The sequence below is a fragment of the Mauremys mutica genome, chromosome 11 (assembly GCF_020497125.1).
Source record: "Mauremys mutica isolate MM-2020 ecotype Southern chromosome 11, ASM2049712v1, whole genome shotgun sequence".
NCBI lineage: Eukaryota > Metazoa > Chordata > Testudines > Geoemydidae > Mauremys > Mauremys mutica.
The window spans coordinates 6,104,107-6,118,860 of NC_059082.1; the positions used below are offsets into that span (position 1 = coordinate 6,104,107).

At 43.9% G+C, this 14,754-nt stretch overlaps 1 protein-coding gene across 1 annotated transcript in view; it reads left to right on the forward strand.

Moving 5' to 3' along the window:
* Window positions 1–12,293, forward strand: part of MEGF11 (multiple EGF like domains 11) — a 360,979-nt gene extending 348,686 nt beyond the window's left edge. Inside the window, exons 25-26 of the mRNA XM_044980598.1 lie at window positions 8,746–8,952; window positions 9,403–12,293. Coding sequence (XP_044836533.1) covers window positions 8,746–8,952; window positions 9,403–9,563 — 368 coding nt within the window. The 3' untranslated portion in view covers window positions 9,564–12,293. The remainder of the gene's footprint in view (window positions 1–8,745; window positions 8,953–9,402) is intronic.
* The last annotated feature ends 2,461 nt before the right edge of the window (window positions 12,294–14,754 follow it).

The window sequence follows — 14,754 nt, forward strand, 5'->3', positions numbered from 1 at the left end:
GTGTCAGTTGTGAGAGGATAGATTTTTTTTCCTCCCCTCTCTCTCCTTGGGGAGTCTTGTCTTCCTGGCTTAAAATGCTGCCTCTTCTGCCGAGAGGATGTATCCATGAGCGATGGCCGTTCTAAGGGTGTCTGTTGTTTGGGGGAGTCCCATGTCTCCCACAAGTGGAATTTCTGTCTAGATAGGGTGACCAGATGTCCCATGTTTATAGGGACAGTCCCATTTTTTGGGACTTTTTCTTATATAGGCACCTATTACCCCCCACCCCCTGTCCCGTTTTTTCACAATTGTTATCTGGTCACCCTATGCCTAGACCACAAGTCTAGGCCAAGAAAGAACAGGGAGACTCAGCTCAGACTGTTCATGATGGAGCACTTACTTTGACCAGTGTCTGAGTCAGGTCAGGAGACACCCCACACCTCTGGTACATCTGTCATTGGACAGATCCAGCTCCCCTTCCACCTTGGCACAGGCTTCCCCTAGGAAGGGCAGGTCAGTGGAGGCTTCTGAGAAGACTCCCAAAAACAGGAGCACGGACTCTCATCTGAAGGAGCCTGTTCCCAAAAAGCCGAGACCCCCTGTGAAATTGACAGCCTCCAAAGCCTTGAACTCTCGGCCCAGTACCGCTGAGCTGGAGGACTCATCCTCTGTGGTCCCAGAAAGCCCCAGAGCTTGAGGGAGAGACGGCTCTGACGTGGCTTCAATACCCTCTACCAGGGACAAAGAAGACAAACATAAGTGCCCCAGTCCCGTAGCACCAGGCTCAGTCCCACCATTGGCACCTACCCATTTGGCACCATAGGTACCAAGACTTCACTGGCATCTGCATTGGTATGCCCGCCATTGACCGTACTGTCAGCTTCAGCTATCACATCTTCAGCTACCCTGTTGGTACCAATTCCCTGCTCGGCACCACAGGAGTTTAGATATGCAAGGGACCTGCCATAATGGATGAGCTGGAATCTCTGCTCCTCGTGGGTACCTAGTGCCTTTTGGTACTGAGATCTCAGTCTCCACACTGCTACCATTTCCCTGGTACTGTAGGACTCTCCACCCTTTTCAATGGGGGCTTCTCTATTGGACCATGTTGAAGAGAATGAAGGGGACTTCATCAGTCTCTTCTATTTCAGTCCAGGGTCCCCCAACATATCCTGTCAGGAACCCATTCTTTGACAGTCACAGGGAAGATTGTGACCATCATTAAGAGTTGAGGAACCAACCCTGCATGCCACCATGAGTCCCATATAGGCCCTCCCATACTTGGGCTGCTTACCATCAAAAATTCTCCAGACCACTGATACCATCTCAAAGGGAGATTATGATTGTTCAGTCCTCTCCTCTCCAGGAGATGTTTAAGGAACAAGAGGCCAGGGCAGATAAAGAAGCCACACCTCAAGCACCTATTTCATCCTGCAGATGAAGTGGTTATGCCTCCACCACCTTCCATGGCCAATGATTTTCGGCAGTATCAGGACCTCAGAAAGAGAGTAGCTGACACTCTTCACTTCCACTTGAAGACATCAGGAATTCACAACACAAGCTGTTGGATATCATACAGTCAGCAACACGCACCCGGATGGCGTTACCCATCAACGAGGCACTCCTGGATCCAGCTAAAATTATGTGCAAACGTATAAAAGAGCAGAGGACACTGATTTCTTGTTCACCCAGCCTCCACCTAACTTCCTAATCATGGATGCGGTAAATGTTCAGTGCAGGCAACACTTCTCCAGGTCTGCTCCACATGACAAGAACCAAAAGAGACTGGATCATTGAGGTACAGCAACCTGTTCTCTGCTCCATTTATCTATGAAGATGGCCTTTTTAGTAGCCATCACATCAGCCCATAGAGTTGGGGAGATTGGTGCCTTGATGGCAGATTCCCCCCTTTAAAGTATTCTTCAAGGATCAGGTTTCTACATGCCCACATCCTAAATTCTTACCTAAGGGTCTCTCGGAGTTCCACCTTAACCAGTATATTCATCTACTACTATTTTTCCCACAGTCATGTCATTATCTGCAGGAGTTCTCTTTTCACACCCTGGATGTTTGAAGTGTGCTGGCCTTCTGCTTGGATAGGACCAAGCAATTTCAAAGGTCACCCAGGTTGTTAATCTCCTTAATGGATAGATCTCAGGGATCCACAATTTCTGATCAGAGACTATCAAGATAAATATCTGGATGTTGAGAGAGACAAGGTGGGTGAGGTAATATCTTTTCTTGGAACAACTTCTGTTGGGGGGAGAGACAAGCTTTCCAGCTTACACAGAGCTCTTTCTCAGGATCTGAAGATACTACCTCACCTAGGTTGTCTCTCTAATATCCTGGGACTAACACGACTGCAACAGCACTGCATACAACATCTGAATGTATTGTCATTGGTTATGAGACCACAGACATTCATCCTCCTCAAAGGGTAACAGCACCTTCTGCCAGGTCACTCCAAAGGAGGTAAGGGAGCACTCCACTGTTCCAACTGGCCGTCACGGGCGGTAAGAAGGAACTGAGGAGCGGACGGGCCGGCTGGGGTATATAACCAGCGCCGTGGCGGCGCCACTCCAGGGGGCGCCAGCCGGCCCGCCGGGGTTGCTAGGGTAAAAATGTTCTGGAGAAGCCGTGCACGCGCGGCGCGCACACCTACATTGGAATGGATAGGAGCAACACATCTCGAAGAACAACAGTTACTACGGTGAGTAACCATCTTTTACACCCTCTGTGCAGTGATTGCAGTTCTTTGAGATGTGTGTCACTATGGGAGCTGCAGTACCCAGGCATAGAAGGAGGCATTGGGTGCATGGGGCACTGCTAGTGGAAAAATCTCTGATCAAGGTCTTGAGAAGCACCTGTGCTCCTGACGTGGAGGGGCCTTGGACAGGGGGGAACACATCTTGAAAAACCGCAGTTCCTGCACAAAGTGAGTAACCTCCTCTTCTCATGTAATGACATGACTCCAAGAGTTGAGACTTTAAGAACACCAAATACTGCAAGACTCATAATAAACTCCTGAGAGCTGGCAACAGTGCAAAAGGTCTGTACCACCCATTGCAGGAGCTTCTTTATTTTCATTACGCCAGAACGCATCACCACAAGCATCATACTATCGTGCTGACACGCACAAATCAGCTGCCGTTACATTGCATTTATGGAAACCAGTGGAGATGTGCCAGGTCAGGGGGAAAGCACCTTATTAGATATACACTATTTGTGTCTTCCCTAGTTTTGATTACACAAGGGAGATTGTATTTTTGCCCTGCTTGAAACATTATACATCCATGTTTATGATTTTATAAAGCATTTTATAAATCATGTTTATGATATTCATGATTATACATTCTAAGTCTTGTCATTATTATGCCCTAGGATACTCAAGAAGTGTATAGCAAAATGGCATGAAGGCTGATCTGTGGAAGGGACTAGGGTATTCTGATGTTAGTAGAAAAAATGAAATCTCATTCTGTGGCATGGTCCTCACAGTGTCTGGGGAACTTGGGCTCAGGGGGTTAAAATATAAAGAGCAGACATTCCTTTGATTTCTATTTGCGTCCCATTTAATATATTTATTGAACATAAATGCAAAATATAGACGTGCTGGTTGTGATCCCATAGTTAAGGTTGAGTTTTGCACTTAACTCAAGGATTCAGCCACTTTGTATAAAAAATACAGCATACCTAGAGTTGGTCAGAATTTCTTTGTCAAAACAGTTTTCCATTGGTTCAACAAAACTGAAATCTTTCATGCAATCGTATCAATTTTGACAACATTTCATTTAGAAAAAAAACTGAACATTTTTGGAATGAAAAGTTTTGATTTTTCATTTCTAAATTATTTTAGTTTTGACATTTACTTTATTGTATAAATATAAAAATTAAATAAAAGGGTTGAAACATTCCGATGTATCATGAAACATTAAACATTACAAATGTATCAAAAAGAAATATTCGGATTAATTTGAAATGAACATTTTTTTCAGAATTTCATTTCCCCAAAATGTTGAAATTTTGGCATTTTGTTCTGCATCTGGGTGATTTTATTTTTTAAATCTTCATTTTTTTGTGTGTGTGATAGGAAATTATTTTTACCAGCTCTTAGCAAAACCCTCTCCCCAAAAGCCCCCCATACTGATTTTTTGAGCACAGAACGAATTTTCCACAAATTATAAGTAAATCGGTAAATTGATTTGAGTTAAACTTAATTTTAAAATGGGTCTTGTAACAAATGTAGCACCTCATGTCAGACATTTTTTTTTCTTCCAAATCATCTTCATAACAAACTAACACAGACCTCTCCAGTCCTCTTAGAGTTAAAACTCATTGAGCTCCAGTGCATATTGTAGCTGATAATGGCTCCCAAGTGCAACATGTTTCCAGGTACCTGCCGTGCTCTATAAATTACATCCTGTTCAGAGCGAGGAGTTGAGTCTCTTTGTTTAGGCACATAATTCCCATTAATGTCAGCAGGAATCATCCCTTTGGGATACTGCTTCTCCATGCCCACTGCTAAAGGCATTTGGCCAGAGAATGGTCCAAATGAATCTATGTGGTCTGAGTGACACTTCTCCGATACTTTATGGCATAAATCCATTGATTTCACTAGTTACTTCTGATTTATACGGCTCTGAGGCCCTGCTTGCACTTTAGTTATGGTTCTCGCAGCAGTTCTTTGTAAACCCTCATTTGGGAGATACAAATATCTGAGCCAGATTGAATCACGTTCACTGTAGGGTGGGAATTTGGCCTGGGTCAGATCCGATGTGCATGTTTGCAAATAAGAAACAGCACAGATAGTTCAGCTTGCTCCAGGCAGAACAGAAATAAATGTTTTTTAAAACTTGTAGATGAAATTGTTCTGCCGGTATCTACTTTTCAAGAGTTTAATCCCCAAACCTGTGCAGATCGGGTCTGTTCTGGGCCTCCAGGCAGCTCTTGGGCTGTTTGAAATCTGCTGGTTAGCTTTTCAGCTTGCTTTGACCTTTATGATGTTCTTGATGGTCCTTAAGGCTACAGGGCCCTATTGATTCCTGCTTTTCGTCCCCTGGGTACACCCATTCATCACCATGAATAGGGCGAGGGAAGTAGGTTTGCTACATTCTCACTTTACTTGATTAAACAGTTTCTGTTTCCATAGAATTTATGGCCCATTTTTATTAAGGTCTGTCCATCAATTCCTCGAAGGGTAATTTGTCAAATGAACAGACTTTGCTGTGAAGATTTACTAGCCACCAGAGGATGCCTTTTGCTGACCGCTAGCTGGGGCTTCCTTTTGCTGGAATGGAATAAAAGTAACGTTCCTGATACTGCAGTCCTAGTCAGGGCCTGTCCCTCTAAAGTGCTGAGCGCTCCCTCGCCAAGGTGAACCCAGTGGGAGCCAAGAGCACTCAGCATCTTACCGGATCAGGCCCCTCAGTCCTCACTCAGACAGAATTCCCACTGAAGTCAATGAGAGTTTTGCCCTGGTAAGGGCTGCAGAGTTGGGCCCAACGCATATAGCACAGGTCCTTTCATTCTAGGGCTTTCCATTTCTTTGCATGATTCCTGTGTTCTTTGTGGATCGTCCCTCAGCTTTTTAAGCAGGGATACAGCACAGACCTTTATTAACTCAAATACAGTGTGAAAGGGACAAAACCAAAGTAGCTGGAGCATGGGAGGCTTTGATCTTTTGGGGCCTGATCCATTGCCCATTGAAGGGAGTGGAAAGCTCCTGCTGGTTTCAATAGATGCTGAACCAGGCTCTTAAAGTCAGAGGGCCAAATTCTGTTCCCATTCACACCACTGTAAATCTGGAGTAACTTTTGTAATCAGTGGGGTAACACCACACTTACATTGATGTAACAGAGCAGAGTTGATTTGTTTTATATCCTTCCAAACCTGTAGTTTTGTAACAGTAGGAGAGCCTTAATTTGATTGTTGTAAGCACTGCACTGGTACCCTGGTTCCTGCAGTGCTCTCATTCCTTTTGTACGTGCCTTGTGGGTCTGGTCTGTGGAGCTAAGCTCTCCACGTCTCTCCTCGCTGATCTGCTAGCCTGCTCCTTCTCCCCAAACTCCCCCGCTGGTCTCGCCCCACTTGACTTCTCACCAAAGGTTTAAGAGCCGAGTGTTACGATGAAGGTCGCTTGTTGCCAAGGTTCCAGCGCTTATGCAAAATGCACTCTAGCAGGTTTACTTGGACACTGTGAAGGGTTGCAAATAACTAAAAAATCAGCTGCGGTTGTCAAAAGAAGTAACGTGCGTTTTGTGATGCAGGATTCTGGAATTGTTTTTGCCCTGCTGTTAGCTTTCTTGCTACACAGATGTATGCTGTAAATCCTTACTCACACGAGTAATTAATTAGTGCCAGTGGGATGGTTGTAAGAGCAAAGGTTTGCAGGATCAGGCCGTGGGGGCTTGCAAAGTTTGGAAATGCACTGTGGGCCTCCTGGGTCATTAGCATGAGTTAATACGCTTCTGCTCAACTCCTCCTGTGAGATTCACAGTGTAGCTGGCATAGGGATGCCGTTAATTTTTGATGGGTGGTTTTTGTTCTGTCACAGACCTTCATTGAAATGGAAAAGACAAAATATTTCCCAAGCAGATGCTGCTTAGAGAGGGTTCCAGAATTTTGTTGTCAATCTGAGATCTCCTTCTGGAGCTGAAGCCAAGCATCAGAATAGAAATGGGAAAGTACAGACAGCCTGAATGCCCCGCCCTTGCCCCAGACCCCCATGTGGAGGGGATCCTGTATGTTGAGTTGCCTTTTCCAAAGGGAGGGCATACCTCTGGTCCAAAGAGCTGTGTGGGAGGAGCAGGCAGCCAGGGTGGAGGGGAAGGCACACTGGCTCAGATCCTTAAAGGTATTCAGGAACTGAACTCGCACTGATTTCAGTGGAAGTTAGGTGCCTAAACACCTTTGAGGATCTTGGCCCCTGTCCGTGGAACCATGCTGTCAGGAAGGGGTGGGGAGATGTAGCAGGGCCCTGGGACATTGCGCGCGCACACACACACACACACGCGTGCACACACACAGAGGTGTCCCCACCAGCAGGGAGGATCACGCACTGAATCAGCGAGCAAACTTTCCCACAAGGATTTGTACCAAGACTGTGTCTGTGAAGAGAGGAGATTGAGTTTGCTCCTTGCTGACCTCAGCTGAGGAGCTGATCCTGCAAGATACCGGGTGTCCTCATCCCCTTCGGTAGGAGTCAAGAGCTTTCAGTACCTCCCAGGATCAGCCAACACTTTTTGGTTCGTGTATTATCCCAAGCCATCATTATCCCACAGCCAGGGGCTGTACTAGACTCTACATACACACCAACTCCTGGTACAGCATCCCCAAAGCTTATGTGGAGATGGTTACACAACAGATTAACGGGAACATATGATACTGGGTCAGACCCCAAAGGTCCATCTAGCCCAGTACCCTGTCTTCTGACAGTGGCCAGTGCCAGGTGCTTCAGAGGGAATGAACAGAACAGGGAATCATCAAGTGACAAAGTATCTCATAGTAGTGGAAACAAATAGCAGCAGAGAAATATTTTTAAAGGGGAAGAGATGTCTTTGTTGTCTGTTTATTTCTTAACCTGAATTTCTCTTTTTGTCTCCCATACTAGACAGCGGGGGCAACTGGGAATTCAGATATTTTGCAAGTCCCACCATTGCACCGGGCGTGTTTCATAGATACCAGGATCTGCCTTTGTACTGTAAACCAGCACAAGAAAATGCCTCATCTTTCATTGCATCGCTCTAGTTCTAAATTAATGGCAATGCACAGCAGCAGGACTGCACACAGCAGCAATGGCACGTCATTGAAAGTCAATGTTAAGACTTATTTATTCTTTCTTTTTTATTCTTTTTAAATAGCACGACTGGCACTACTGTTTGTAGAAGGCTGAAATTCTCAGGCCAGTTTCAGGACTGGGTAGTTCTTGGCGGCTTCCTTGTCTCATGCCAACCTTTCTCTCCTCTTATAATTTTGCCTGTGTTACAGTCTGACGTATTTATTTCGTATTGGGGGAAGGGAACAATCAATGTTTACAGCTTCAAAAAACCCCAAGAGACATAAGATGAGCTTCATCCCACTGCAGAGCCTGAAGAATTTCTCTGAGAGCAGGGGTCTCCCTTACAGAATTGTTATCATCAGAAAGGAACATGAAGAAGAAATCTAATCCTTCCAGTGCTGGATAGCCCCTGAAATTACATCTCACAGAGACCCACTAAGCACTTTGATTGAAGCAGTTCTAGGGCTGCTGGAAAAAATAATTTTCAAATATACGGCATTTGATATTGACTGCAGCTCGGGACACTAACCCTGTAGCTTTTCTAGCATACCAAGTACCAACAGAAATGACTACTTTCAAAGCTGGCTCAGAGCAAACCTGTGCATGCTTCCCTGGGTCAGTGCATGTGAAGAAGGGATGACATTAGCACTTAGGTCCTCGAGGGTTGTGGAGGGCTGGGGAAAGTTGCCATCTGAAATTAAATGATGTTGCCAAATAGTGTAATGAAGGGCGGTTAGACCCTTTTACAGGAATGGCCTTGGAACCAAGTGGGGTTTTCCTACTAAATGTTGAGGAGATGGATTGTGGATGAGTTTGGATAAAGGGATGATTTCTAAATGTCATGCTCTGGATGTGCCCAAAGCATAAGTGTTGGATTTTTGTATTAGATGCCTCAATGATTAAAGTTCTTCCCCCTCTCTGCAGAGGTTCAGTTGTAGCCATTCACATCTATCTGGCATTTCTAAGAAATCTACTCTGTTCTTGTCTTGCAGAGTATATGAAAGAATCTGTGTGTAGTTCAAGCACCTGCTCTCTGAACAGCAGCGAAAACCCATACGCCACCATTAAGGATCCACCCATCTTGACATGTAAACACTCGGAGAGCAGTTATGTGGAAATGAAATCACCCATTCACAGAGATTCGCCCTATTCAGAAATGCCAACCTCATCAACGACTAATAAAAATATATATGAAGTTGGTAAGTGTCCTAGATAACCAAGGAAGCTCAGTAGTTCAACAGAAGCAAACATTAGTTTTAGCAGTATTCTCTCTTGAGTTTTACATTAGGGGCAGTCGTCATTAGGATTTGGCAGAATCAAGAGACAACTGTGCTTTATAGGATAGGGACTGTGTTGATTTTTCCTATCTAGAGTCCCAAGTTTGGGATCAAAGAGGAATACAACCCTTCTGTGAGCTTGCTTGTTTTTAAACTGTTTTGAGTTTCAAATCCCAATTGCAAGATTAAAAAAGAAATGGCAGATCGTTTGAAAGCGTTCTTTGCAGTGCCCTTGGAACTAAGTCCGGAGTAGCAGAAAGTGTTTGGAAAGGATTTGCCTTTATGCATGTGTTAACATGAGCATGTAAAGCTCTGACGATCAGAACTAGCAGCCTGCTAGCCATTGTAACCCATTTTTCATTGTATCTTCAGAGCCCACTGTCAGTGTGGTCCAAGAAGCCCGTGGTCGTAGTGCTAATTACAACCAGAATCCATATGACCTGCCTAGGAACAGCCACATTCCTAGTCATTATGACCTTCTCCCTGTAAGACACAGCCCTACCCATGGGGCATCTTGGGACAAGCAGTCTTAAAGGGATACACTTCGCTGTCGCAATGCTGCGAACATTCTCTCTGACTCAAGGAAAGAAACGAAGACAATCCTTTCTGGTTTTGCAATACGCTGACATGACTTGAAATAGTATTACACAAGGAACCTAACCTAACAGAACATTTGTTTGGGCCAACTTGCTGCTGCATGATATGGAAAAAGATGTTTTTATACAGATTACAGAAAAATAAAGAACCATCATCTCCATCTGACTGGAATAATTACTCAAGGAAGCAGTTTGCATAGTCCAGTCAAAGACTCTATAGACTGTGTTCTCCTAACTGTAAACTAAAAACAACCCACCCACCCCCACCTGTAAGTACTTACAGCTACAGATGTACATTTCTACCACCCACATAAAGAGACCTTTACTGTTAGAAACAAGACGTCTAAAAAGACGCTGGAATATATTTTACATACACATCGTGGAAAAGGATACACTCAAAAAAAACCCAGGAAAGACTGCTGTTTAATTCAGCTGATATAATTTGTAAACCTTGGTTCATGCTGTCGTCATATCCATTCTGTGTACATGTCGATTTTATTCTTGGTAAATTAGTTTTGTAATCAGTTCCTGTTTCTACTGGCTGCCAAGATATTTTAGTAGAGGACTATTACATATACACCTTCCGTGGTTATTCTCAATGCCTCCTGCTCATTTTAAGCGATGTAAATCTTCACAAGTCTCCAGTGATCTTTTACCATAGAGCTCATCTAAACAGTGTGTCTCATGCCCAACATATATAAGAACGGCCATACTGGGCCAAACCAATGGTCCATCTAGCCCCGTATCCTGCCAGAGGCATCAGATGGAATTCAGTCATTGAGTGATCCATCCCCTGTTGTCCAGGCCCAGCATCTGGCAGTCAGATGCTTAGGGATACATTTTTAACAAACTATGGAAGCCTTTGATTGTCGGTGGTGTTTTATTTGTCTTATACAGCTGCTACTTTATTCGATACAGTGGCCCAGACTGTCGTCTGCTCTAAATTGGCATATAGCTTCAGTGACTTCACTGGAGCTATGCAGATTCACAGCGGCTGAGAAGCTGTTCCACTTCAGTGTGTCAAAAAATAGAACCCTATTTCTGTTCTGCACCCAAACCAATGCTTTCTAGACCATCTTTCCAAGCCATTCCATCATAGCTAGATTAATTGCATGCCATTTATAATAAACCCTTTAATTTCATCTGCATTACCATGTAGTGCAACTTTATCCACCCCGAGTCTACCTGAAATGTCATTAAACTGAGCTGTGACCGGATTTCCTTTTTAAACAGCTGTTCATGGAATAATTACCATGAGGTTTGCCTGTGGTATGGCTTTGGAATAAGCCTCCCAGATTATTTTTTGTAGTCCTTGACATAGAAAATAGAATACTTGCTATTAAGCAGTTTCTTGTAGATCTTGAGCATGAAGTAGTATTGATGCTAAGTATGTAATTTTATTAGGCAAATGTGGGAGTAGCAAATTGATTGCATCTTAAATATAAAAGTCTGTTGCACTTTTGCTGTTCTGATGGAACTGTAAGAGCAAGAAAAGCAACTGTGATCAGTTTGTTAAAGCATGAATTGATTAGTTAAAAATACTAATACAGGAAATAGTGGCCTAAGGGCCTGGTAGTAAGATTCAGAGCCTTTCACCTCTAGGTCACTGGTTTGAATCCAGCTCTAGCTGGGAGTCATTGTTAGTGGATGACAGGCCTGTAGGAAATGAACTGGTCTGGGGGCCAGTCTAGTTCCTAGTAGACAGGAGTTGAATGGCATATGGCAAACCCCATTGCAGTTTGAACCGTTAATGGTACTCGCCCAGAGGCCAGGAGCTGAGTGTGCTGTGGAGACTGAACTACCCGCTCAGTGCCGGGCTTGAGGCCTCGTGCCAGGGCAGTGCAAAGACGCGTGCATTAATGCCGACCGAGCCAGTGCGACACTTCTTGGTGCTTCACTACTGTCAATCCGGTAACGTACTAAATTCTCTTGGCAAGGGGTGGGGAGAAGTGCTGGCAATACAGCGTTAAAAAAAAGCTGGAATCTTTCATGGGCAGAGGTGGACACAAGTTCAGAAACCCTTTATGCAACTGGCAACTTTTGCAATTCAGACAACTGAACTAACTCCAGAGAGCTCTTTCCCCATAGGGTTAAAAGAAGCTGCTGTTCACCTTGCAAGAAACACATAAATATTTACATGAATGCTGCATGTATGCATGGGGGAAAATGATTGATCAGCAATAGTAATTTTGCTTTCCAGAAAAGCCTTATTCAAGATGTAACTAGACTATTATTTTGTAGGGCCAGGTAGGGATATATTTTATTTAGCATATAGAAAGACTTACCTCAGAGATATCACTAAAAAGGCAGTTAATTACATAAGGCTATTGTTAGAGACTTACCATACGTCTAGCACTAGCACAAAGCAGTGTAAGCTGCAAGCCTAAACAATGTATATGTTGTGTTTCTGTCCAGTATGAGATGGGACTTTGGAGAGCAGCGATACGCTGGGCTTTTTCAAAGCTGGATTTCCAAACCAAATGAAATGATGTGCGTAGAGGTTAACAGGAGGGGGGAGGGGGAAATACATTCTTGTACATTAGCATTAGTTTAGAAAATAGACACTGAAATGGCAATACTTTTTTAAAGCAAGACAGATTTGTAATATATTTGTTCACTGTGCTAAGGTACTTATACCTTGTACAAAATAAATGGCATTTCTCTCAATGTGCACTTCTCAAACGTACTCATTTGCAGCCTAAACCTGTTGGAGGCATGAACATTCTCCATACCACAGGCCTGGTTACCGAAGGGCTTACATTCGCCTACCCAAACGACTCTGAGAACATTCAAGCCAATTTCAGGCAAGTAAAGTAGAAAAGTTAATTTCAACAGTTCTGAGAATGAGCGAATCTAAACCCAAACAAGTAAATCAGAGACTGATTCCTAAGCCAGGGGCCAGTCACATCCTAGCTTTAAAGCAAGCTGTAAGTACCTGGTGAGCACCTTTTCTTCAATGGCTCTGGCAACTCTTACTCCCCCATTAGTTAAACATGCATAAGCAGAATGGAGCATCATAATGGTGCTGTCAAAGCCTGGCCCAGCTCACATACAGCTGTAGGAGCTATTTCAAACAAGGTGCGACTGCCAGGTCCCTTTAGGCTTTTCGTGCAGTAAGCTGAGGCTGCGATCCTGCAGACATTATTGTTAAGGCTAAGATTTTGTCATGGTTATTTTTAGTAAAAGTCACGGAGAGGTCATGGGCAATACGCACAACTTCACGGAAGCCGTGACCTGTCTGTGACTCTTGCTGCTGCAGCTCCATGTTTCTCCTGTCACTGTGGGGGCTGGGACTGGGAGCTGTGGTGTTCCCTGCCGCCCCGCACGCACGTATTAGGCTGTCCTCTGTTGCTGGACCCCTGAGGCAGCTGTCACCTGTCACTGGAACCCTGCAGGGGGACCCTGAGGAGGCTGCCAGCTCCAAGGGCTGAAGCAGAAAATGTCATGGAGGTCTCTGGAAGTCACATGACCTCCATGACTGACACAGAAATGTAGCCTTAATTATTGTACAAGCTGTACCCACAGGGAGCCCCCTTGACTTCAGCTGGCTCACTGTCATCCATCCATGTGGTGTGCAGTGTCAGGGCCTAGTCCAGGGATAGGCAACCTATGGCAGGAGCTGATTTTCAGTGGCACTCACTGCCCAGGTCCTGGCCACTGCTCTGGGGGGGCTCTGCATTTTAATTTAATTTTAAATGAAGCTTCTTAAACATTTTTAAAACCTTATTTACTTTACATACAACAATAGTTATATATTATAGACTTATAGAGACCTTCTAAAAACATTAAAATGTATGACTGGCACGTGAAACCTTAAATTAGAGTGAATAAATGAAGACTCGGCACAGCACTTCTCAAAGGTTGCCGACCCCTGGCCTAGTCTATTGTATGTATTAATGCTAATCAGTAAATTACAAGCTAACCTGTGCAGCAGAAGCAGCTACAGAATTAAGCTCTCTCCACAACAGTGTAGTGAACTGCTAAATTGAGACTTTCAGTATTTGTAATTCAAATGTCCAAAAAATCTTGTTAACCAAAGCCACACGCACAATCCTCTTATTTTGCCACTCACTAAGCTATTCAACTCTGGAAATTCATCAGGTTTAAACAGCTAAATGTAAGTAATTGTAATAAGGTGTAATTCTGCACCCTTTACCACAAATACAAGGTGGAAACTACTGATCCTTGCAATATGGGTTTATAAATGGCTAAAATCTGGGCTTTCAAAAAAGTGTGTGCAAGTAAAGACTTCTGCTAGCTAAACCTCATTTCATAATTTAATGAAAAACTTTTGTGGGGCCCTCTAAAGTTATGCTGGTTCCCAAGCGCTATATCTTATAATGAAGTCACCTATGTGAGAAGAGAAGAATCAGTGTCATGTATGCTGCTGAGAGCTTAATCTGTAATGGAAGGGCAGTAAGGCCCCTGCTGGGTCATTTGTTCAGTATCAGCTCAGAAGGAACCGTTACACCTAGTGAATACTTACAGGGACTTTTTGAAGCACCTTTTTTATTCCTTGGGGGTTTACCCAGCTGAGTAACAAACAAGACAAACCCTGCTTACAGGTGGAGGGTGGATGCGATCAGAACTTAATGTGGTGCTACATATTTGGACAAAACATATTGCAGAGACAGGAACTACCAGCAAAGGCTTGTAATGGGTAAGAACTCACCTCTGTAGTATAAAAGCAAACATTGGCTTTGTTATATTTGAAGAGAGAGAGAGAGAGAGAGAGAGAGAGTGAGTGTGTGTGTGTGTGTAAAATTTAGTAAGATTTTTCTTTGCAGAGTATTTCATGAAATTAATTTATAATTCCATTTTGCAGCAATCCATGAGAGGTAAAGAGTCTACAGGGGGTATTTTTCCTGCAAGGGATTCCTGTGTAAGATTCAATATGTTTTTAAATCTTGCCCAGATCGTTACAGTTATCCTACCTTTTTTGCACCAATAATGCAGCAAGCACATGAGGCAATTTTGGAGTCACCCTCCATGCTAAGAGGGGCCAAGTGGGGAGATGAGCTGGACAGGCTTCAGTGAGAATTTCTGTACTTTGGTGGGTTTCATTTTTTTCTGGCATCGGCAAGGATATGTTTTACATAAGGTATGTTAAGCAACATAGAAGGCTTAT